This window comes from Alosa sapidissima, chromosome 20 (assembly GCF_018492685.1).
Source record: "Alosa sapidissima isolate fAloSap1 chromosome 20, fAloSap1.pri, whole genome shotgun sequence".
NCBI lineage: Eukaryota > Metazoa > Chordata > Actinopteri > Clupeiformes > Clupeidae > Alosa > Alosa sapidissima.
In genome coordinates, this window is record NC_055976.1 from 26547924 (window position 1) to 26573959 (window position 26036).

Genomic DNA, 26036 nt, shown 5'->3' on the forward strand with positions numbered 1-26036 from the left:
GACCGACAAAAAAGAAAACAAACGTTTCTGCTATCGATGTCATTAAACATGGAGCCATACAATAAAGTGGTGGTATGAGCGTCCATTCAATGCAAGCGTCTGCACGAGAGAAACTGAAACTAATCGATAACGTTGGTATCAAAGCTCCGCTTCAACCTGTTGAATGCTATTTAATTGTTTAACGACACTTAATAGAACAACGTTGATTTGTGGAACTTCCATAGAAACAGAGCAGAGACTGTATAATACACTGTATAGCACTGTATTGTATAGTCAAATTTGAATATAACGTGGACAAAAGCTATTGTAGCCTTCTTTCTATCTGTTAAAGATCAACAGCTCAGTGATTTACGCCTATCTGCTCGCCAAAAAAGCTGGTATTGTGTTTCCTGAATCCTTACATTCAGGCATTCAAATTAAACTTAATTAAAAAACATGTATTTTTTTCTCCATTTCCTACCAATGTATGATGCTTGCATGAGGGAAACATCCCAAAACAATAGCACCCATATAATTGTTGCTGTTTTGAGAAGTATTTATTTTCTTATGCAAGCATCATGCAACCATGCAAAAGCAATGAAACTATATCTTACATTAGTAAAGCGGTCCTCTGATGTGCATGTCACAAAACATTTAAGTGAAAGTGCATGTATAACAATATAGGCATAATAATGATTGTGATAATGATAATGACAATTTGATTTGGAGGGAGTGGGGTTGGGTAAGTGTAGATGAGCCCTATGACCTAAAAGTCTGCCATGACTGGGCCTCAGGTCAAAGAAGTTTGAGAAAGGCTGGTTTACATAACCTGCATCAGATTGAGGTTTGCAGTGATGCGCCTAAAGGCACGGGTTGAGGACCCAGTCAGTTACGTCACAATATGTACATTTGTTTAAATTCATACCTACGTAATCACCATGACCAAAATTTTACTTTTTTTTTTTTTACTTTGAATCTTGAAAAAAAAAAAAATATTGACCTACCTACCTTCTACTCCATAGAAATGCATGGGGCTAGTTTGTCACGCCAATATGGCCGTTATCTACACATATCCCACCCCTTCCTCGGCAAAACGTCGACATGTGAATACATTGAGCCAATCATATGGTGTGTTGTGAAGACATCGTGCCAATCATGTGCTGTGATCTCGCCGCTGGAGCAAGATTGGTGTCGTGAAGCCTTGCGCACGCGCAGTTCGACCCAAAGACTGTGCCCGATGAGTGCCCATAAAACGTTGGTATATGGCCGCCGAGTGGAGGGACTTGCCTAAAAGGACTTTGGTTCAAGCAGACGTAGGACTTTCATGTACTTCGATCAGGGGGAGGGGGCGTGGCACTGTGCCAATGCCACGCCCCCCGCCCCCGAGAAAAACAAAGTCTCACTCCTTGCAAACTTCAAAACTTGAGAGCCCTGGTCATGAACAACTGATGCTAATTATCTGGGAAACATTCTTAATAGCAGCAGTCACGTTGTCATTGTTTGTGTCAAACAAGTTGTGGATTTGTTGTAACATTAAAAGATGACTTACTCTGTGCTGAAACCATGAACTGATGCTCGAAGCTCCAAGGTGAACGAAACTTGGAAGAAGTAGGTAACAGGTTCACGTTCAATAATTCACGTTCAACAATTCCAGGATATGCGTTTTTCATTGGTTGTTGCGTTAAATCTTACCCAGATACAATACAGTTATTTTTTGATTGGCTATTGTGTAGCCCCTCTCGTTATTTTTGATTGGCTAATAAGTGGCAGGCTCAACTCCAGGGGAGACGCGCTTGATTCCTGCCGGTTCCATAGTGAGAGCGGCGCGGCCAGAGACATTTTGGGCGCTGCCGCAGCATATTAAATATATAAAGTTTTTCTGCGTGAGAAATACAATGTGTGGCAGGAGAGCGTGACAAAAGACTGAAATGAGTGACTGTCACGCTCAATGCGTGACACTTGAGAGCCCTGCATCAAGATAACCAGAGCTGATAGCAGTGGAATCTCTGGTCGTTATACTCAGATTATCTCAATAACATCATCTCTTATCCTTCTTGGGTCTTGGATGCAAGAATAAATAAACACAGCACCTGGCCTTTTACAGAAATGTCAAGGGTATGTGTTTCAACCCAAACATTGTCAAAGACACCATTGAAGGACAGGCCTGAAACAAACAATTTGTCACCTGCAAGTTTATATCAAAGCAACAGCAAAGGCACCACATCTCTAAATGTCAGATTTCAATTTTACTTGCACCCCACCTTTTGATGGATAGGCCAATCGAATTACTTAGTTACAAATCTACTTTCCCCCACCATAACAGCATCTTGGCTGGGGCAATGATAGATCCTCCAATTTTTTGGCTTGTTGGATCGCACAATTGCACGTAGCCTATCTGTTCCTTACTGATAGATAACAGATGGATTGCATGGGTTCCCACCCCACCCATCCCTGTAGGACTTGATTGTCAATCCATCAGATTCCATTCCCCACCAGTGTCACCTAATGGAAGGAATTGTCACCCCAGGCTTATGAATGACACTTTCATGAGGGAAAGGGCCACGTTATGGAGAAAGAGAACACCCACACACTATCTATATCTTCCGTTTCACGTGAGTTCATAACTATTGAACTGTCAGCACCTCTCATTTAATAGGAATACATTATGGGCTTGACCTCTGACCCCTAATCCCTCAAACATTACTGGACATCATCAACTCAGTGGCGCAGTAGAGCTCCATGATCTGACCACCAGACAAATATGCTGTCATCTTATCTCTCACAGTTCATTGGTCAAAGCCTGTAGTGACCCTGGTGACAGTGTGTTAAATGAATGTGAAAGGTTTTCTATATTGTTAAAGTGTAAGTTCAGTGTAAATTGACCCATAGCCTTGTTGTATAAGCTCACCACATGCAGCCCATCGGAAAAAGAATGAGACAATTTGGGACAACGTAGGCCAAGTTATGGACAGGCAGCTTAAAGCAGACCTATGGGGCATCAAAACGGAAAATGAAAGTAACTCCCCACTGCCCCCATGGGTCTGCTTTAAGCTGCCTGTCCATAACTTGGCCTATGTTGTCCCAAATTGTCTCATTCTTTTTCCGATGGGCTGCATGTGATGAACTTGAACAACAACGGTCAATTTACACTGAACTTACACTTTAAGGCATGGACTCTTGTTTACCACTCTATAATTCCTTATGAGGAGCTGGAAGCTAAAGATGGGTTGTGTGGAGATCTCTCTCGCTGTAAGATCTCACAAGCACAGATCACCTTGGTCACTGTACTGATGTAGAGTGCTGACCAGTGGAATAAGCCATTGGGGCCACCTCATTCCCTGACGCGTTGTCAAGGTGCCCAAACCATCAGGGTGTACATCTGAATCAGAAAACACAAGTCGGGTTGACTGGTGTTGTCCCCTTGTCTGACAAATTACACCCTTAATTAAATTTGTATTTTTGTCCTGCAGAGAAAATGGTTTCCAATAATAGTTTGTTTTTGAATGTGAACAATTATTATTAAGAATGATCTCAGGCCTACCTGCTCAGTGGAGAGCACCCCAAGGCCGAGGAGAGAGAGCGAGAGAGAGAGAGAAAGAGAGAGAGAGAGAGAGAGAAAGAAAGAGAGAGAGAAAGAGAGAGAGTATAGTATATTTAGAGAAAATCAATTTTAATAGTGAGATCAATACATGATTCAGTTCATAGTCCTTTAAGACGTCACAGCACAAACAAAAATGACCTTCAACTAAGCTATGATTACTACGGTGACCGCCTGCTGCTGCCTGGCCTAATGTTGCTGTAAGGAATCACAATGATCTTCGGCTCCTGTTACAATTAGATTGAACAGCTTATTGCTGCAGTGTTTTCCAAGAACACTAAATGGCAAAATCAATGGGAACTAAAGCCCACAGATAGGTAGTTCTCCCCTTGCTTGCCTTGACTGTTTGAGTTATTATCCATGATTTTAGTTTTATTCCTCATGTTATTTTCTCATACGTGGTGACTTCTGAAATGTTAAACTCTAATGTCATGTAATTGTCTGAACAGGTGAAATGTAATATAAGAAAACCTGCTGCTTAAAGCACTGTAAAGGAAGAGATGAACAGGTCCACAGAATATATAGATTGTCAACAAATGTATTTTTACTGATATTCAATGCTTTACTCATTTTCGTGCGTAGTTATAGTCAAATCACCCTCACTGTTGTAATGTATAAACTGCAACTTGTGGTCGTGTTCAGCTGTTCCTATTGCAGTTAATAAACCCACACGCCTGAGCCTAAAGTAACCAAAACAATAACACCACACGGTAGCCTATGACCATATTATTACAAGCCACACCACAAACTCGATCTTTTCGCATCACCACCCACGTTTGGGTGATGCGTTGCTTCCCAGTGATTTTCTCATCCATATGTGTAGTGCAGTACTCCTACTGGGAAATCTGATACCATTAGGCTTCATCCGTAATCCCCCCCCCCCTTTTTACATCCGTGTGTGTCATCTTTGTTTTGTTTGATGGGTGCAACATATCAGATTCTTTCAATAAACTCAAATGCAATGATGATGCCCTTTACTGTGAGCATTAACTGATGATTATTGTTGAACATACCTTCAAAAACACATTACTCACACAATTTTGTGTGGTCATTCTGAGCCACATGTGTGGGTTCAGGCTTGATCTTTTAAGCAAATTGTTTTAATTGATTATTGCTATAGTGGTAATGACCCATTTAATTTGAGGGTTGTAAACAAGGTTGGTGAGCAAGTACCCGTAAGTGCTTGTTTCCTTTGAAGAAAAAAAAAAGTGGACGTGATCACATGTTGGTGTGTAACTAGACCGTAGTTTCTCATTCCACTGCCACCTCTGCACTGTGCTCGGGTAGAAATTTCCATCATGCTAAAATGGAGGGAGTACAATTCATTACTTCCGTTACACTTGAGTGGCAAGCATGGCACCATGGGATTTACTTGGTATAGGTAGAATTGGATTAGAATTAGTTTGCATCCATTGTAAACAAATCAATTTGACTCATGCACAAAAAGCCTTAGAACGCAGATCGCCCCGGCATGCTGGGGGATCATCCCCTTTCGTTAAAAGGGAAATAGTATGTATTAATTTTGGGCCAGGATGCTGCAATATGTCTCTCTCGACAGTTCCCAGACACACTAGGAAGCTTTTAACTGTGTGATGGATGCTTTTTCATCATAGACCTATTACAACTCAAGCTGAACAAATAACACCTAAATGTTCAAGGTATTTTATCCGTTGTATAGGTTAGTGCCTGCCATAACCATGCGGTTTATGTTACTGCTGGTGTGGCTGGAGCTTTATTTTTTATTTTATTTTAAGTTATTTGGCCCTATGCACCTTTTATTGGGCTTGAGCATCTGATGTTGTACAGAAACTCCAGTAAAGAGATTAATAATATAATATATGTGAGGATATTAATCCTTAACGATGCAAACACATCGCCTTAAAGACTTAGAAGGGGAGCATCTGTTGCCATTGTTGGCGAAACAATCCTACACCCACCCCCTTGTTGTTCTGTCCTCGACCCTCACGGTCTTCAGATGGAGGGAAATGTCTCATTAAAGTGAAGTGCGAAGCCACAAATTGATTGCTCGTGTTGTGGACTGAGTTATAAAGGTGTTCTGGGCCAGCCATGTAATTTTGTTTAACTTCCCTTGTTTCGTCCACACACCAGCTGTTTCTCCTGTGGGGTACTGCTTTGTGTGTGTGTGTGTGTGTGTGTGTGTGTATATATGTGTGTTTGTGTGTAATGGGGGATGTTTCACTTTAGGAGGTCTAAGGAGAAAAAAACATGAAGTTTAAGAGGAATAAAATAGAGGAAAGACTCAAGACACTCAGAAGGGTTGAGTGGTTGACAAATGGCCGCCGCTGCCACATTTTCAGTACACACGCTTTCACCACATTTATTCCCTCACATTACGAGTGATGGTGGTGTCCAAGGCAGATGCAGGTTCAGCCAGCGATTTTTACGCCCCCGTGCTTAAATTGACACATTGCAGTCGTGGCAAGCGAACGACTCAAAGCTGGAGGGGGCGCGGGAGCTGAGGAGGAGATCGGAGGAGGGTAGCGACTGCATCAACCCTGGGTGCTGTACACTGTAAATAACGGGGTGGAGGGTGTGACTCCAGCAGCCGCCCGCTGGATGCAGTCAGGGGCACCAGCCTCGGGAGCGAGGCGCCATCCAGCACGGGCGATGGAGCGAGGCTCTACCTCTCTCAACAGAGTGGTGACACACACGCACACACAGACACACACACACACACACACACTCCATCCAGCACGGGCGATGGAGCGAGGCTCTTCCTCTCACAACAGAGTGGTGACACACACACAGACACACACACACACACACACACTCCATCCAGCAGGGGCGATGGAGCGAGGCTCTCCCTCTCACAACAGAGTGGTACTAAAGAGAGATGATGGGATTTTTATAACGGAGGTCCCGACAGAGAGAGATGTTGTTGGCAATCATGATGATGATGATGATGGTGGTGGTGGGAGTTCGGGGAGGGCCAGATAGTTGATGATAGTGTGTGTGTATGTGTGTGTGCCTGTGTGTCTCTGTGTGTGTGTGTAGGGGAATGAGGAAGAGACCGTGTGTGTGTCTGTAGGGGGATGAGGAGAGAGACTGAGTGTGTGTGTGTGTCTGTCAGTGTGTGTATTGGGGGGAGGTTTTGGAAGGTGAATTGCTCATATCCCCTCGTCCTCCTGGGTTCAGTTTCATTCCCTCCTCCTACAGAGTTATCACCAGCCTGCTCTTCAGAAGGCAGTGGTTGCCTTGGCAACAGGAGTTGTTCTGTATCAGTGCCCCGACCAACTAGCACTCAGACAATCATCTTTAGTTTGTTAACCAGGGCTGAGCAAAAGTAAAGCCTTTGTACATTGAACAAGGGCACATCGCTGCCGTAAAATTCATGTTATTCAGTTAGTCACAGGTTGAAAGCTCAAGAACCCTTCTGGAGAAATGAACTCCTTCAATCCACTAGCAGGGAAGAAGGAAAGGGGCTATTTAGAATGACAAAGGACAAGTCATAACTTTTAAAATAGTATTAGTATTTAGAATAGTATATCATGCATAACAAATGTGTACGCTGCTCATATAACAAATAAGTCATTTTCAGACATACGTTATTATGATTATCAAAGTTAAATCAGGATACACGCATCATGTCTGAAGGTGAAGATGAGGACATCTGGTCCAAAAATACACTCTAAAGGCATCTTCAAGATATTTTTGTGGCTCACTATTTTATGCAGAATTGAAAAGTCAGACGGCGAAACAAGCCCTCAGTACCCGCCCCGTGAACAGAGACAGTGACTATGTGCAACTCTGGTGTGTGTGTGTGTGTGTGTGTGTGTGTGTTGTGTGTGTGTGGCAGAGGGAAGCTCTGCTACATAAGTCTGGAAAATTAGCCCATGACATGATGTGTTAGTGTGTGTGCTATACATCCCTGCTATAAATGCTATACATTTGTGAAAGAAAACCAAAGTAACACAAATGCAAAAGCAACATGTAAAAGAAGAAGGAAGAGACAGAAAAAAGAGAAGCTCATTGGTTTAAATCTTAGAGATGTCTGTTGGGGCAGCTTCTGCTAATTGCTTGAAGCGTGTGTATTGATTATGTGTTGGCGACTGAAAATGCTCATCCTGAATTGCATCATGATTGTGATTGTGTGTGTGTGTGTGTGTCTGTCTGTCTGTCTGTTTTGGTGTGTGTTTGTGCGTGTGCGTGTGTGTGTGTGTATGCTTGTGTGTTAGTTTGTCTGTTTGTTTGTTTGTTAGTTTGTTTCTCTCTCTTTGTCTCTGTGTGTGTTTAGTGCTCTGTCCGTGCGTAAAAACAACAGGCCCCCAAGCTCCCAGACAGGTGCGCTAACCTTAAAGAAACACGGTGAGTGTTCATTATCATGCTGAATGTGGCATTCTCCAGAAATCCAATGTGAGATTTAGCAGAGGGACCCCCCCCCCCTTCTGCTAATTAGTATGGAAAATGTGACCTTTAATGTTTCACAAGCCTTCACAGAGCAGGTAAAAGGCCACACTATTGAGATGATTCCTTTTGCTCTGGTGTCCTCCAAGGAGTGTGGCAGATCTGGTTTCGCTATTTAAGCAAGCTTTTTTTAAATGCACATCTTCAATATCTGTGTGTGTGTGTGTGTGTGTGTGTGTGTGTGTTTGTGTGTGGCAAATGGTGCTTGTTGTCAAATGGCGACTATTCTTCTTGCTGTTTTGTATTCCAAGAGAAAGGGCGAATTTACAACCATTGTGCATTTATACTCCTGTGGTCCCGGTAATGTCAGTATTCCTCTTGAGAGTGTGTGGATCCCCTCCTGAAGGATTGACAGGAGTGGTGGTGGTGGTGGTGGTGATGGGTGGAGGGGTGGAGGGTAATCATGCTCCCTGACTGATGGGGCTGGGGGGGGACCCCTGAGAGGCGGGCCAGTGTCTCCTGTGAGTGTGTATGTATGAGAGAGAGAGAGAGAGAGAGAGAGAGAGAGTGTGTGTGTGTGTGTGATGGGGGTTACCGATCTGGCCTTCACCCCCGGTGGTTGAGCCTCAGCGTTTCCTCGCCTGTAGTAGTAATTAATTCTCTACCTCTGCTTCTCGCTTCTGCCTTGGCTACACCTGCCACATGGTCCCACTGCATCACTGTCAATCGCTGTGTGTGTGTGTGTGTAGTGGGTGGCTGCTTGCCTGGTTCAGACTGTTTCTCTCCTGCTCACTTGTCTCTAAGGGGCCAAAAAGTTTTGGGAGAGAAAAGGGGGATGAAATGTTTGTTTACCTAGAGGAAAAGAATGATGGAACAGAGAGAGGGAGAGAGAGCGTCAGCAAACAAACACCACTTTCCTTCTGTGCCTCTTTTTTTCCTCCCCTTTTCTCCCTCTTTTTCTGTGTGTGTGTGTGTGTGTGTGTGTGTGTGTGTAAGAGAGAGAGAAAGGGAGCGAGGTAGAGAGTGTCTGTCCTCTGCCTCTTGTCCTGTACCTGTCTTCTTTGCAGTCTTAGTTGTCACAGTCTTAAGGGTTGCATCTGCCAGCCTTCCTCATCTGAGGGATGCAGATTCAAGAGTAGAAAGACAGAAAGACAGAGAGGAGCAAAAGTACAGGAGGTTAGGAGAAGAAGGCCGGGGGATCAGAATCATAGACCTATTACAACTCAAGCTGAACAAATAACACCTAAATGTTCAAGGTATTTTATCCGTTGTATAGGTTAGTGCCTGTCATAACCATACGGTTTATGTTACTGCTGGTGTGGCTGGAGCTTTATTTTTTATTTTATTTTACCTCACTATTGCTGATAAAACCTTTAAAGGAACCATATGTAAGATTGTGGCCAAAACTGGTACTGCAATCACTTTCAAAATACTGAAGAGCGGTGTATCCCCTCCCCCTCCCCCCTGACTCGAGGTTGCACACGCGGATGGCGAAACACTACTGACTTCGTGATTAGTAGATAGGTGGAGGGTGGCGCATCAGGCCAAAACACAACATGACATGACAAAACACAACATCAACAACAGTTGAGGGCTGCAACTTCACTTTTTAAATGACATTATCCTGGCTGGACTACTGTTGTCAGTGATATAAGTATTTGAAATTAACATGATTTCTTAATGTCTAGTGACATATCAGGGCCATTTTATGATTAGTTGAAATATTTTTCTTACATACGGTTCCTTTAAATGAAAAAAAACCCCTTGTTATTCTAACCTTGTGGGCCACTTGTTTGCATTGCACTAAAGAAACAACGCTTCATTCATCATTATCTACTATTACATCTCTTTGGAAAGTTTGCATCACTTTCTATGCGATTAAAGTAATAACACTCTCCTGGAGAGGTCTGCAAAGGAATGAAAGTGTGATGTGAAAGTTTGTTTACTTGTCTTTAGAATGTTTTTTTTACTGCTGTTTGTTCCTCTGGACTCTGTTCGTCTTGACACAGGGGGCACTCCTTGATGGTATGAGAGAGGGCAGAACTAGAGAAGCCCATTTTCAACTGGCCAAGTTAATCTTGTGGAGAGATTGAACGCTGTGCTGCAGCGTTGCCGGGGAGATGGCTCAGGGCTCCCCTTCTTTTATTTGGCGTCGTCGGCAGGATCCTTTCCATTCCGCTGGTCATATGTAGCAGGGCTCCCTGAGCCTCGGAAATCTTGTTACAAATATTGTCTCTTCGCAACCTCAAGGCACCATCAATTACATGGGCTTTTATGCCACTAACCTTGGGGTTGGGATTGATGGATGGGCTCACAGGTGCTGGGGAAATGTTTTCACCTCTGTTTACTGAAAGCGGGGAAGTATACCTGGGCAGTTGCACCGCCTCCACAAAAAAAAGTTTAATACTTTGGGCCTGGTGAAATGGGGGGGGGGCGGGATCCGGTCAACCCTGGACAACTCTCACCATGTGTGACAGCTTTATTCAGCCGGCTGAATATTTCTATTTGGGTCCCCCATGGAGGCTACATAACAAACAGGATCAATGGAAATGAAATATTCATGATGCTCATTGTTGGTGTGTGTCTATTTATTCTGGTAGTGGTGGTGATGGAGATGAAAGTTGCTTTAATGTAGCTGTGTGATGTTGGAAATGAAACAGACCTTGACACAAGCCATTATGAGAGTGACAGGAGACCTCTCAGACAGAGGAAAGAGGAGAAATAGGATCACTTCGCAGATCCTCCATGGCTAAATGAGGGCTTTTGAGGTGGCCACTTATGAAAGGTTCTGTCGCCATGCATGGCTATTTGGATTGACATGCGTAGCAACACTGCTGAGCAAATGATTAAATGTCTTCATCGCCCTTCTTCAAAAAGTAGAGCAATAACACCTGTTGTGTATGTGTGTCTGTATGTGTGTGTTTGTGTGTCTGCCCAGGTTAATCTATTCATGAAAAAATGGAAGTATTTTTTATCTAATAGAGCAATTATCGATTGTCTTCATTTGATGGCCATGGGAGGCCTACCCGCTTTGCGGAGGTTAACATTATCTATTTACCACATGACACCATTGACATTACAACCAGATAAAGCAAATGCAAACCATGTTGATTATTCCCCATGGACCAGGTCAAGGACAGGACCTGGGCACATATGACTCGCCCATTCATCACCCACGTCTAGCCGTCTCACCTCTTGTTGTGTTGATGGGCACAACAGTAAATTCCACTGCCTGGCCTCCAACAAGGTGTCGACAGGTTTCCATCTCTGCCTCGGTGCTCCGTGGAATATATATGATCAGAATTTTCATTGCGGGGCTTAGGAAGGCGTGATAGAGGGAGAGGGAGATGACTATACCGACGGTTGAACTGATCCGGAGTCAGTGAGTGCTCGCAAATGACTGTGTCTGATGAATGAAAGGTTCAAGGTGAGCACTCCGCCTGTGCGTCTCTGTTTAAATCGCTGATGAAATGGCAGATTAGTTTATTGATTGTCCTGTTAAGGGGTGTCCACGGCGACTGGATTTTCCCGCCTTACACACCCCTCCCCCGCTGTTTACCAACAGCAACACTTGATCAGATGAGACGATCCGTGAAGTAATGTTTTTTTTATTTTTTTAAAGCTCCTCATTTCTTATTCCCGTTGTGCAGTGACCGAGCTTATGAGAAAGACGTTTATCAATAGAAAGCTGGGGGGGTTAGGGTATAGGGTTGTGTGTGTGTGTGTTTGTGTGTGTGTGTGTGTGTGTGTGTGCGTGTGTGTGTGTGTGTGTATGTGTGTGTGTTTTTTAAGGGAGATGGAGGGAAATGGCTGTCTATGAGATTTTGTTTCACTGAAATCTATACAGCACCTCATCTCTTGATAAAAGCAGAGCACTGCGACTAAATGTTCCTTTCAAATTGGATGGAGAAAGAAAGAGTGAGAGCATGAGAGAGAAAGAGAGAAACAGAGAGAATAGTGATGGAGGGGTAGCAGCAAGCGTGGCCTTATTTTGAGCATGCCAGTCATGGTGTGTAGATTTAGAAAAGCTCCTTACACCAATAAAGCCTCAGTTTTCCTTCTCCACACAACTAAACAATGGCCCATGTTTTTGTTTGAAGGGTGGCTAAAATTAGTATAAATAGATATACACAACAGCTTGAGGAAACTGAGCTCACGGTTTGTTTTTAGTCCTCAGCATTGGTGTGTCCTCTGGATCACTGAGAAAGAATGTAGAGGAAACCAGAGTTGGCAAAGCATCCGTCACTTCTTTTCCCATTTTCTCTTCCTCTCCTAGATCGTCTTGTGTAAATGGCCGTCGTGATATACAATAGCCAATCTTTCTGACATTTGCCCACTGCACACAGATTCCTTTTCAAAAAATCGACTTAAACTGTCAGGAGGCGAATGTGTGTGGGGCTTAAACGAACGTGTCATCTCAGCACAGCGTGCTCAAGTGGAGGATGCCCGGGCTCTCTCTCAGGCAGCGCTTCTGTCACTTCCTGTTTGGAACGCTCATACGATGTGTGACGCGTGCGTGTTTGTGCGTATATATGTTCGCACTCCGAAAAATGTTGTTGTCATCAGGAATCAATTGATTTTGAGCCAACAACTGCTTGAGACGTCGCCCTCGTCAGTATGTTGTCACTGTGGAGAAGAGGCGATTGCTTTGATGGAGCAGACCCGCCCGATCTGCTAGACAGTCTTTCCCAGGCAGACCCGCTGTGGCAGTAGGCAGTGTTGTAGCTCAAATTTAATTAACATACAGATCCTAGTTTTCACAGCTCCATCTCACGCAGACTCAAAGTCCCCCCCCCCCCCAGATTTAACCAACTATACAACATTAATCAGTGTCTGCCCTAATTATGCAGTTGGGATCTTTGCTCTGGTGCATTATGGTAATGCACATGGAATGGTAAATACTGTATACTTAAATGGCAGATGTTATATGTCAGTACCTAGACAGAGTTGTCCTCTTTTTGCAAAGCAATCTCTCTCTCTCTCTCTCTCTCAAACACACACACACACCTCTGTATCACAATGGACAGTACCATACAAATTGCTTTATTAAGCTCCATTCACTGAGGCAATAACCACTGCCGATATGAAACACTGCCTGACAATTTTTGATGCGAAAAGCAGTGGCCGGTGAGTGGATTGATGGTAAAGTGAATGCAACTTTAGAGAAGCAAATTTGCTGCTGCTCTGGCTTTTTTGTGTTCAACACTGACTCTTTTTCAAACTCATTAGTTCTGAAAATACTGATTTATTTTGACATTAAAACACCAATTTGTCCTCCCAAGCACAGGGTCTCTCTCTCTCTCTCTCTCTCTCTTATTCCATAGTCCCCTCAATGTGTTGCTGCTGCAGCACAAGGCAAAGTGAAATGAGTGGTGTGTCAATGGGTCTGGCGGAGGTATACTACCTGGGTTGGCACTCAAAGAGAATGAGCGAGAGAGATGAGACACACATGCAGTGTTGTAATGTAACGGAGTACAAATACTTCATTACTGTACTTAAGTAGAAATTTCACGTATCTGTACTTTAAAATGTATACTTTTACTCCGTTATATTTCCACTAAGCATCTTCGTTACTCGTTACTAAAACAAAAAATTAGAAGAAATGTGTGCGACTGCAATAAGGGAGGTTTTGCGAATCACTGCTCCTAGATTTCATTACACACGCGGCGCGCTCTATTTCAGCGCTTGTTTGTTGCTAAAGGAGGAGGACGCACAACTGAAACCGCCGTGGAAGCACTAGCACCTACTGGAGGAGCCCCCGTTATCATAGACGACCACCCCGACGATAGTGGTGAACTCCCGTTATCATAGACGACCACCCCGACGATAGTGGTGAACTCGGTGAACAGGGTAGTGGTGAAGAGAACGTCATATACACCCGTGGCCGTATTTGCAAGAAAGGTTTCTGTACATTGGCAGCTTCTGTGAAGCTAAACACTCCGCTACCTGCCTCAGCGGCCTGAGAAAGGCTATTTAGCATCGCAGGACTTGTCTTCAGTCCAAGAAGAGTAAAACTGAATCAGGCCCGGATTAGGTAATCGGGAGAATCGGGAGAATTCCCGGTGGGCCGCTTCACTTTTGGGCCGGTCGAGGAAAAAAATATTGACATTTGTCACGTTAGTCTATCTTTTCTTAAAGTAGGACACGTTCCGCATTCTGGGCATGACACCAATGCAATGCCTCTGCATGGGTTGTAGCCTACACGAGGGAGTTCTCCCCTCCCAAAAAGAGTTGGTTGGGTCCATATAGCCCGTTTTTTCCAAAAAGTTTTCTCAGATATGGATAGCCGAGCCGGCCCTACAGTAAACACAAGCGTCAGGAAGGATGGATGGTAGAAAGAGACCAGGAGAGACTGAGCAGCAGATCAACCAGTCGACCAGTGAAAATGATGTGCCCGAAATTAGTGATGAGGAGGCCATGACTACAGGGACAAGTAGAGAGGATAAATTAAAGTTATTTAATGTAAGAAAGAGCAATTACCCTACATGATAAACCTGTATGCCTTGTTTGCTCAGATAAGGGTGTAGTAAAGGAGCAGGCTAAATCACCAAACAACATTATAGCCTACCCATGCAAAAAACATGTAGCCTATAAATTAGTCAATATGCCTGTTTGTGGAAGCGTGGGAAAGGCTACATTTCAAAGGCTTTCTTTCTTTCTTTCTTTCTTTCTTTCTTTCTTTCTGTTTTTGTTAACTTGTGGAATAGTGGAATATTTTTTGTTAACTTCTCAGTTGAAGTGAATTATTATTATGGTTTATTATTATTATTACACATTTGTGGTTTATTATTATTATTATTACACATTTGTTGAACCACGGTACTAATAAAAACTACAGGATAGTAAGAGCTGAAATGTTTTTTTATTTTTTATTAATAAATTTAATTAATTTATCCAATTTCCACCACTATGTAAAACGTTGGCCAGTCTTGGGCCTGAAACTCCCAGGCACTGAATTCTGGCAACTTTGAAAACAAGCTTCTTTTGAAGATGAACACCTTTTCAGTTTCAACTAATGACTGGCATATTATTAGCTGCTGGACATAGGTGGCCTGTGTGTGTGTGTGTGAGAGTGAGATGGTGACCTGGGGAGTAAGCCCTAGAAATGCTCATACCACATGACCAAAATGTTCTCCCTACCAGCAGGTCATTTTTTTTTTAAATAAATAAATAACATTTCATTTTTACCTGAAGTTCATACAAAAGTGAAATTTCTGTTTCTGTTTTTTTCTTTGACGTCAGCTCTAAAAATATGCTGTTTGTTCTTTGAACTTAAGAGAATTGTGCCTGAAAAGTGTGATTTTAAGTGAGATTAAGAAGATATGGGAACCCTGAATATGCTTTATGCTTTACTATAAGAAAGCCAAAATAAAGTTCACAATAAAAGTTCAAAATAAAACCGCTTGCTTTTTACTTTTACTTCAAATACGTAAGTACATTAAATATCAGAAAATTACTTTTGATACTTAAGTACTGTATATATCAGATACTTTAAGACTTTTACTTAAGTAATATTCTAAAAGGTAACTTTCACTTCTACAAAAGTCTTTTTCTAGTATGATACTTGTACTTTTACTCAAGTATTGCTTTCTAGTACTTTATACAATACTGCACACATGCAGCATGTTCTGCTGGTAGTAATGGGGGCCTTTGTTTGGGAGAGAAGCTGTGCAATTTCACAAAATGATAGAACGGCTCATGTATTTTATGTTTTCTTAATGGAATCAGGAGCAGCATTTCTGACATTCCCTAATGGAAACTAATGGAAAAATATGACTCCAAACAATTGTCCTCAGAAAATCAATCTGTAAATATCCTGACTAAGTATTTTCAGTGAACAGGCCAGTTTATTTGCTGAACATTCCAATTGCTTTTGTGTGGCTGCAACAACAGAGCCCCCAGCCCCCTCACAAAGAGATAACCACAAGAAACACACTACAACTCCGGTTTCCTGGCAGAATATCCATTTTATTCAAATTTAGACAAAAAGAGATACACATTTGTGCTGTCTGCAATCATTGAGGAGAGGAACTCTGTTTATGTACAGTTTTTTTTTACATTATATAATCTGTGTAGCCTCGTCATACATAAGTGAACAACATACCATCACCTGTTGATTAGTCACTGATATTAAAGACCCACCCCCCCCCTTAGTTGTTTGGCAATTGGAGGTTATAAAAAACACATTATTTTTTAAAAACATTCATTCAAAGATGCGCTGTGTGATGAAATTCAAGTCAGTGTATTCCATCTGGTTAAAGAACGAAGAAAAAAAAAGAAAATCAGTCCGCTGAAGACCTTGTCTTTTTGCCTCCAGGCCTGAACGGAGTTCTTGAGGCACTAAGACCTGCATCGCTAGTCATCTGAAGCCATCCTCTCAAACATAGATGGACTGTTCTAGAAACAACAGCTCAGTGCCACTCAGAATCCATGTGGCTGGAGTGGACACTCTCTCTCAGTCACTTTTTTACTTTTCTCTCGATTCTTTTCACATGTTTTTTGAAATCCTGAAGTCACACCTGAGTGAGCACATAGGTTTAGCACTGACAGCACTTTTTTTTCCTCTTAAAATAGCAAGTATATGCCACCGAAATATTTCATTCTTTTTTTTTTTTTAAATGTGGTTCTGACAGGCAGTTTTGGTTTAAAAGAAGAACAAAAAAAGAAAAGAAAAGTCAAAGTAGCAATAAATATTCTGAACACAGAGAGCCAGAGAAGCGAAGGGCGGGTTACAAGTTTGCATGGATGTCCTCGTGTCGAAGCACTTTGTAGGTGATCCAGTAGAAGATGTTGAAGATGAGGAAGCTGAGGGGGAAGAACGCTCGGGAGATGGTGTCGATGCGCTTGGCCCGGTCCACGAAGCGCTTGCGCACCGAGTCGCTGTCGTACAGCAAGGGTATCGGGGGCGGTGGTGGTGGCGGCGGCGCAAACACGGTGGACCCCTCCACGGTCGTCCCGTCCTTCGTCTGCAGGCAGTGGCCCAGGCCGTAGCCACGGAAGTAGAAACCTCGACTATCCCTCACCAGGTCCTCCTCCTGGAAAGAGAGAGAGAAAGGGAGAGAGAGAAAAGGAGAGAGAGAGGAAAACAGATGAGCAGTCGATCTGCGTTCACTATCAGCGGGTATTCTAGCCTCTTTCATTTACCCTCGGTGCACACTTTCTAAATGGTGATGTATCGTTGGTGTCATGGGTAGGCTACTGTGTGTTGCAGAGATTATTATATTAGAGGATGAAATGCTGTGCTTCCTGGATTTTATAAGATGATCAAGGAGCTTGTATCCTTTAAGTGTGTACTTTCTCCCGTGTCATTGATTTTGTGATATATCCTCATCAGATGACTACTGCTAGTGTACTACTACTGATGTAATTATCCTCATCAGGAGACTACTTCTAGTGTACTACTACTGATATATCCTCATCAGGAGACCACTTCTAGTGTACTACTACTGTAGAGCATCCATTTGGATGATGACAGTGAATACTTAAGTAGCCTAAAAAATAAAACGGGCAAAAATATTAACCTTTAATTTCCTTAATGGATGGAGGGCACAGACACACAATTATTCAGGAAGTAATGGCCCTTTCAGAAACAGCCATGTGAGAAGTCAGACTCTCAACAAAAACTCACAATAGGTATTGCGGTTTGATGGATGACCGTGCACTGTCCTCTCCCCTGAAACCTAGCCTCTCCTTTCAGTGTCTCCCTATGGAATATTAATGGACATATGGCTGGCTTCTGACATTCCCCTTGAAAGACGCAGTCGGTGCGACCGATGAGAATGTATGTGGGCTCTATTTTGGGTGCCCTAGCAGCTGATCCACCTCCCCTGACCCATAGCGCTCATCCCTGCTCTTCCACCCACAATCCTTTGTGATCCTACTACACCCTTGTCATATGGACTGACACTCAAGCAAGGATATGTGTGTGTGTGTGATTGTAGCTCTAGCAAGTGTGTGTGTGAGTGTGTATGTATGTATGTGGGGGGGCCACTAAGTTAGGCTGTAGCTATCTGCCAGCAGTTCAGCGTGTCTAATCAATGCCTTCCACCAACAGTCCCACTGGGTGGTCGTCCTGTATCCAGCTGTGCTAGTTACTGTTACTTAGCAACTCTGGTTTCCATCCCGTCCTGCTCTCCAGCTGCGTGTGATTCGGGCCCCTCGCATCACTTTGTCTGTTGCCCGGTGACAAATTGCACCTTGTTGGGCGGGGCGCAAACTTCCTGTGCGCCCCTTAATTACGTCCTCTACCTCCACCTAAACCCTGCAGTACATCATGTGCTCAAGTGTAATGAAGCGTTAGGCTTGAGATAATAGAGCCTCATTCTTTTTTTGGCTAAGGCGCTCTCGCGTCCTCTCTGAGGAGATGAGTTGCCGTCTCTCTCTCTCTCTGTCTTTCTCTCTCTTTCTCTCTCTCTGTCTCTCTCTCTCTTAGGCCTCTGTGGTTAGGTGGGGGATTGTTCTTACCTCATTGATCATCGCCATGCAGTGTCCTGAATCGGGTGAGCTTAGCGTGTAAACTGACTGTGTCTGTGGAAATGTTTCAGTTTGAAGTTACACAACACAGGTCATTTTGCTTTCACATTCAAAAGCCCAGATGGAGGTACATGACACCACACTCAGTACAACTTGGAGAGGTTTAAGGGGAAAGGAATGAAAGGACTGAAAACAAAATAATAATAATACCGATAATAATAACAATAGTAATAATAAAATGATAATAATAATATGAAGACGTAAAATTCAAAACTGTAAAATGTATTTAGTTGAAATCAAATGAAGTCAAATAATACAAACAAATAAAAAAACATCTTGACAACATGAGGGAACACTGGGTCACAGCAGGTTAAGAAAACCACCACTGCACATTTGAGTTAAAGTCCATGTAGGTGGGCAGGGAACACAACACCTCTGAGATTGCTAAGGTAGGGGCTGGAAGGGCAAGTCCAAGTTTACTCAAGCACATCTCACGAATGCCACTGCTACACCAGGTTTAAGGTGTGAGGTTGAAGAGGGGGAGGGAATGTTACACTCAGGGATCACACACTGGGCTCTAATTGTATTGACGGATAACGAGCGAAGTTCATCGCGTATGAACTAAAGTCGTAACGTAGCACACGGGGGGGGGCATTACATTGACCCTCCCCATGTTTTGCGCTTTGGATCCTGCTCCTGTTATCAAATTAGCCAAATGACTTTGGCTAGACATTAAATCAGCTTCAGTTCATGCCCGGTGGACTCGTTCTTTGCCAGTTGGCCGTCAATAAAAGCAGGGCCCGTTCTGCCTGGGCACACAGCGGCTGTGCTTTACCCGTGGATAGGTGGCGCTGCAGTGCTGCTGGAGGCTGCTGAAGCTGGCGCTGTTAGCGGCTCTCCGCAGGGAATCGACACTCCCGGTGGGGCATACCAAGTCCTCCATCAGGGGGGGGCATGAGCAGACAGATCAGAGTAATGTGAGTCTGTTCCCTCCTTTGCAACTCGGCAGTGTGTGGTGCCAAGCTTTCAGCTCGTCTTAGCAGAGCTGCTCTAAAAAACTAGTTTGACTGTACACAAGTCTTACACATAACACAGACAACAGTGCTCATGAAGGCCAAAGAGAAAGAGGTGAGAAAACGAGCTTTGAAATTATGTGAGTAATGAGACAAAAGGGAAAGAGGGTGGAATGTCCTCACACTTGCTCCCATCAGGATTTTTTAATGACTATTCACCAGTGTTACGTGTCGAGTTTATGCTCTTTATCAGACTACTGACTGAAGACTGAAGTCTGATGAAGAGCGTAAGCTCGAAATGTAACACTGGTGAATAGTCATTAAAAAATCCTGATGCGAGCAAGTGTGCGGACATTCCACCCTCTTTTCATTTTATAGCCTAGCACTTTTTGTCCAGCACCTGCTTTGGATGTGCGCACCTACAAACAACTTTTTAATGTGACAAAAGGGAAGTGCCTGACATGCTAAGACAACAAACTGCACAAAATACAACATTCACCTGCCCTGGAAATCCAGAATTCTCGCGCTTAACTATGCCCTTGTAGCTGAGCTGCACCAATCACATCGGTGTATCTGACATAGGCGGACCAGAGGCAAGCTAAACAGATGACGACAGCGTTGCAACGTCCGGAATCAGTCAGTAAACATTGATCGTAGTGTTATCCAATTGCATCGAAGTCCGGATTCAGTCAGTAAACATTGGTCGTAGCGTTATCCAATCAGAGATTTTCAAATGCATGCTTGGTGCCGTCCATTGAGTTGGGCCATTTCCATTACGCAATGCCTGACCCTTAATCTTTTGGATTTGGGTCTGGATTTCCAGGCTAACATTCATCACCAGACAAACACAGAAGTGAATTAAGTTTGATCTATGTGTACTTATGTTATGTTATGTTATGTTTATGTTAATGTTTATGCCAGTATATGAGTAAGTAAGAGTAGTATATAGTGTAAGAACGTGAGGAAAACAAAATGCATGAATATGAAAAAGTAAGCTGTCATGTGCCAATGAACATAACTCTTATTCTTCATCATAGCAAAAGCAGGGACTTAAGGACTTAATAATCATGTCATAGAGGTCTGCATATACCCAGCTGTGACAGAATGAGATCAGCCTCCCAGTCATGGGGCTGCACAGCAGATGTGGGCAGCTTGTGTAATGGTTCTTTAAAGGTCCAGCTAGGAGCAGGAGGGAGACAGTATTGATTAAGCCTGGTCAGAGGCCGGGCACCACCACGCTCCATCGGTCCAGCGGAGACGGCTCTGTCAGCCAGCAATCCCCGCCATACCGATGGGGCCCCAGCGCCGTCTCCACTGTCTGGGAGACCTTGACTGAGTCACGGGAGGGTGGAGGGAAGGGAGGGGCCCCCCCACTTACACTCCTATGGAGAGTTATGCTGATTCCAGTCCCATTATTGATTTCGATCCAAGGACTGCTTCCAGTAAATCTGGAGGATTTGTAGGTTGGGATGGGGATGGGGGTTAGGGTTGGGGTGGTGGAGGTGGGAGCCTTGACTGGGAACGGTGCCCGGCCCATTTGGAGCAATGTTTAATGGGGTTGTTGTGGGCTTTGTTCCTTGCTCCCGAGAACAACTTTGCCATTTTTTAGTAATGTCCTACAGCTGGTAAAACGCCCATTTAGCGCGAATGAACATCACTCTCCTGCAGACAGACAGCCTGGCTGTTCCACTGTGCTGGTAGGGGATGCTGTGAAGCAGTGCAGTGCCATAATCCAAGTGCAGCCTATACACCACCCCCCCTTCACTCTTTCTTTGGCTTGTTTTTGCTCAAGTGTTTAGCTCTTCAGTGGCTTTAGAACAGCTTTGAAACTGGTGGGCGTTTTGGGCCTTTGTTTATGGGGCTGGAGAGATGTTTCATTAGGCAGCAGAGACGGAAAGTGAGAGAATGAAAGAGAGAGAGAGAGAGAGAGAGAGAGAGTGTGTAAGAGGAGAGAGAGAGAGAGAGAGAGAGTGTGTAAGAGGAGAGAGAGAGAGAGTGTGTAAGAGGAGAGAGAGAGAGAGAGAGAGTGTGTAAGAGGAGAGAGAGAGAGAGAGAGAGAGAGTGTGTAAGAGGAGAGAGAGAGAGAGTGTGTAAGAGGAGAGAGAGAGAGAGAGAGAGAGAGAGAGTGTGTAAGAGGAGAGAGAGAGAGAGAGAGAGTGTGTGTGTAAGAGGAGAGAGAGAGAGAGAGAGAGAGTGTGTAAGAGGAGAGAGAGAGAGAGTGTGTAAGAGGAGAGAGAGAGAGAGAGAGAGTGTGTAAGAGGAGAGAGAGAGAGAGAGAGAGAGAGTGTGTAAGAGGAGAGAGAGAGAGAGAGTGTGTAAGAGGAGAGAGAGAGAGAGAGAGAGAGAGAGAGAGTGTGTAAGAGGAGAGAGAGAGAGAGAGAGAGAGAGTGTGTAAGAGGAGAGAGAGAGAGAGAGAGTGTGTAAGAGGAGAGAGAGAGAGAGAGAGCAGGGAAGAGACAGTGAGTGTGGATTCTAGACAAAGGTCAGTGATCACCATGGAAACAAGCTGATGTGAGTTCCCCCACATGTAATGTGGCATGATGCTGTAGCGAGGGGGAAAACGTGTGCAGGCTAAAACAATGTGTATGGACTCCTCCAGTCTGGGTATAATCAGACATGACAGAAGCGCTGTAGTGTGTGTGTGCTTGTGTGAGTGTGTGTCTGCTTGTGTGTGCTTGTGTGTGTATGTGTGTTTGTGTGTGTGCTTCTGTGTGTGTGTGTGTGTGCGTGTGTGTGTGTGTGTGTGTGTGTCACTCACCATTCTCTGCCTCCTCTGCTTCTTTCTCAGTCTGATAAACTCCTTGTGTTGCCTGGAGACAAAGTTGACCGCAGCGTACTCAAGCAAGGCGGCGAACACAAACAGCAGGCAGACGGCCATCCAGATGTCAATGGCCTTCACGTAGGACACCTGGGACACAGCAAGGTCACCCAACCCCGCCCACCCACAACCCAGTGTCAATAGGCAATCAATAGAGACCACACCAGGAGGAATAATGAGAAACTGGTCGTAACACCGATTCTGCCTGTGGCTAGTCACTGACCCACAGCCCCTCAGAAGTTAAAATGGCGCTCGATTACAAAGTAATCTTCCCATTTAGCTGTAGGATGAGGTCCTAAAGCTTGACCTTAAGAGGGATGATCTGGCAGTGATCTCCAAGAATGGCCTGGATCTATGCGACGATGTGAGCTGCGCAAGCACTCGACATCTGGCACACATAAGGCGCTTACGATGTGGTCACTAACTCTCTTTCTCTGCCCTTGGCCTCCTCTGCCGCTCTGAGGCTCTGAGCCGGCCCTCGACAGACCCCATGACTGGGCGGTCTTACCTTGGGCAGGGAGGCCCGCGAGCCGGAGCTCTGCGTCGTCATGGTGAGCACGGTGGTGATGCCCAGGCCCACTCGGGCCGGCGCCGCGTCCATGTTGATCCAGAAGGACACCCAGGACAGGATGACGATGAGCAGGCTCGGGATATACATCTGGATCAGGTAGTATCCCATCTGTCTCTCCAGGTGGAACTTCACTTCGATGCAAGTAAATTTACCTGGGACACAACACAGAAGAGGGAGGGAGCTCATTGTATATGTCCAACCAGTTAAAGGATTGTAGAGACAAAAGAGAGGATGTATGGTGAAGACGTAGAACCTGTGTTGTAGTGCTTGGTGCAGTAGCCAAGGTCTTTCTCCTCTTTCAGGACAAACTGGGGCAGCATCAGTTCATCTGCCACTTGGACCGGGCCATCAGATTTCCATTCAAAGATTAGGTCATTCATGGTGTAACCAACTACATGGAGAGAGAGAGAGAGAGAGAGAGAGAGAGAGAGAAGAAAAAAGCAATAAAAGACTTATCAAATGTCCTGCATAAACCATGCTGGCTTGTGAAATGTGAAAGGACTGAGAGAGAGAAAGAGAGAGAGAAAGAGATGGAAAGATCAGTTGTATTTTATAGAAATTAGGTACAAGCTTATATCAGCATTTTACAGACACCCTGCATATCTTTCACACCATAACCAAACAATACAATATTTATTTCACGGATTTTACAGGTCATCAGTACCTGAACTTCATATGAAATGCCCAAGTGACATTTACAATGGTCAACACCAAAGATCTGACCTCAAGAAAGTATACGAGTTAACTGTCTGAAGAAAAAAACAGTCTGATCCTGTACAGTTAAGGGCTCTGCTACCACTGTCTGGTTGTGGAAAAGGTCAGAACATGGCTGCCAAGATAGCAGAACATACGCAGTCACTACATGACACATATAAACTAAGGCTCGCTCTCTCTCTCATTTGAAACAATACGCAGTCACTACATGACACATATAAACTAAGGCTCACTCTCCCTCATTTGAAACAATACGCAGTCACTACATGACACATATAAACTAAGGCACTACATGACACATATAAACTAAGGCACTACATGACACATATAAACTAAGGCTCGCTCTCCCTCATTTGCAAACAATATGCAGTCACTACATGACACATATAAACTAAGGCTCACTCTCTCCCTCATTTGAAACAATACGCAGTCACTACATGACACATATAAACTAAGGCACTGCATGACACATATAAACTAAGGCACTACATGACACATATAAACTAAGGCACTACATGACTAATATAAACTAAGGCTCGCTCTCCCTCATTTGAAACAATACGCAGTCACTACATGACACATATAAACTAAGGCTCACTCTCTCCCTCATTTGAAACAATACGCAGTCACTTCATGACACATATATACTAAGGCTCACTCCCTCCCTCTTTTGAAACAATACGCAGTCACTACATGACACATATAAACTAAGGCTCGCTCTCCCTCATTTGCAAACAATATGCAGTCACTACATGACACATATAAACTAAGGCTCACTCTCTCCCTCATTTGAAACAATACGCAGTCACTACATGACACATATAAACTAAGGCACTGCATGACACATATAAACTAAGGCACTACATGACACATATAAACTAAGGCACTACATGACTAATATAAACTAAGGCTCGCTCTCCCTCATTTGAAACAATACGCAGTCACTACATGACACATATAAACTAAGGCTCACTCTCTCCCTCATTTGAAACAATACGCAGTCACTTCATGACACATATATACTAAGGCTCACTCCCTCCCTCTTTTGAAACAATACGCAGTCACTACATGACACATATAAACTAAGGCTCACTCTCCCTCATTTGAAACAATACGCAGTCACTACATGACACATATAAACTAAGGCACTACATGACACATATAAACTAAGGCACTGCATGACACATATAAACTAAGGCACTACATGACACATATAAACTAAGGCTCGCTCTCCCTCATTTGAAACAATACGCAGTCACTTCATGACACATATATACTAAGGCTCACTCCCTCCCTCTTTTGAAACAATACGCAGTCACTACATGACACATATAAACTAAGGCTCACTCTCCCTCATTTGAAACAATACGCAGTCACTACATGACACATATAAACTAAGGCACTACATGACACATATAAACTAAGGAACTACATGACACATATAAACTAAGGCACTACATGACTAATATCAACTAAGGCTCGCTCTCCCTCATTTGAAACAATACGCAGTCACTACATGACACATATAAACTAAGGCTCACTCTCTCCCTCATTTGAAACAATACGCAGTCACTACATGACACATATAAACTAAGGCTCACTCTCTCCCTCATTTGAAACAATACGCAGTCACTACATTACACATATGATCAAAACTAAGGCTCGCTCTCCCTCATTTGAAACAATACGCAGTCACTACATGACACATATAAACTAAGGCTCACTCTCCCTCATTTGAAACAATACGCAGTCACTACATGACACATATAAACTAATGCACTATATGACACATATGATCAAAACTAAGGCTCGCTCTCCCTCATTTGAAATAATACGCAGTCACTACATGACACATATAAACTAAGGCTCACTCTCCCTCATTTGAAACAATACGCAGTCACTACATGACACATATAAACTAAGGCACTACATGACACATATAAACTAAGGCACTACATGACATATAAACTAAGGCACTACATGACACATATAAACTAAGGCTCGCTCTTCCTTATTTGAAACATTACGCAGTCACTACATGACACATATAAACTAAGGCACTACATGACACATATAAACTAAGGCACTACATGACATATAAACTAAGGCACTACATGACACATATAAACTAAGGCTCGCTCTTCCTTATTTGAAACAATACGCAGTCACTACATGACACATATAAACTAAGGCTCGCTTTTCCTTATTTGAAACAATACGCAGTCACTACATGACACATATAAACTAAGGCTCACTCTCCCTCATTTGAAACAATACGCAGTCACTACATGAAACATATAAACTAAGGCACTACATGACATATAAACTAAGGCACTACATGACATATAAACTAAGGCACTACATGACACATATAAACTAAGGCTCGCTCTCCCTTATTTGAAACAATACGCAGTCACTACATGACACATATAAACTAAGGCTCGCTCTCCCTCATTTGAAACAATACGCAATCACTACATGACACATATAAACTAAGGCTCACTC

At 43.6% G+C, this 26036-nt stretch overlaps 1 protein-coding gene and 1 long non-coding RNA gene across 4 annotated transcripts in view; one reads left to right on the top strand and one right to left on the bottom strand.

The window, feature by feature from the left end:
- The first annotated feature begins 2840 nt into the window (after positions 1 to 2840).
- Positions 2841 to 12570, top strand: LOC121694704. The gene is made up of 3 exons (XR_006025869.1): positions 2841 to 3067; positions 4787 to 4791; positions 12559 to 12570. It is a non-coding gene; the product is annotated as an uncharacterized LOC121694704 (long non-coding RNA).
- Positions 12571 to 15952: 3382 nt separating this feature from the next.
- Positions 15953 to 26036, bottom strand: part of glra4a (glycine receptor, alpha 4a) — a 52921-nt gene continuing 42837 nt past the window's right edge. For 2 of the 3 annotated variants that reach the window (XM_042074982.1, XM_042074983.1), the window contains exons 6-10: positions 23071 to 23208; positions 22755 to 22969; positions 22187 to 22336; positions 18407 to 18469; positions 15953 to 16977 (exon numbers count right to left, since the gene is read on the bottom strand). In XM_042074982.1, the coding sequence (XP_041930916.1) occupies positions 16672 to 16977; positions 18407 to 18469; positions 22187 to 22336; positions 22755 to 22969; positions 23071 to 23208 (872 nt within the window). In that variant the 3' untranslated portion in view covers positions 15953 to 16671. The remainder of the gene's footprint in view (positions 16978 to 18406; positions 18470 to 22186; positions 22337 to 22754; positions 22970 to 23070; positions 23209 to 26036) is intronic. The other variant, XM_042074985.1, reaches the window with a different exon arrangement.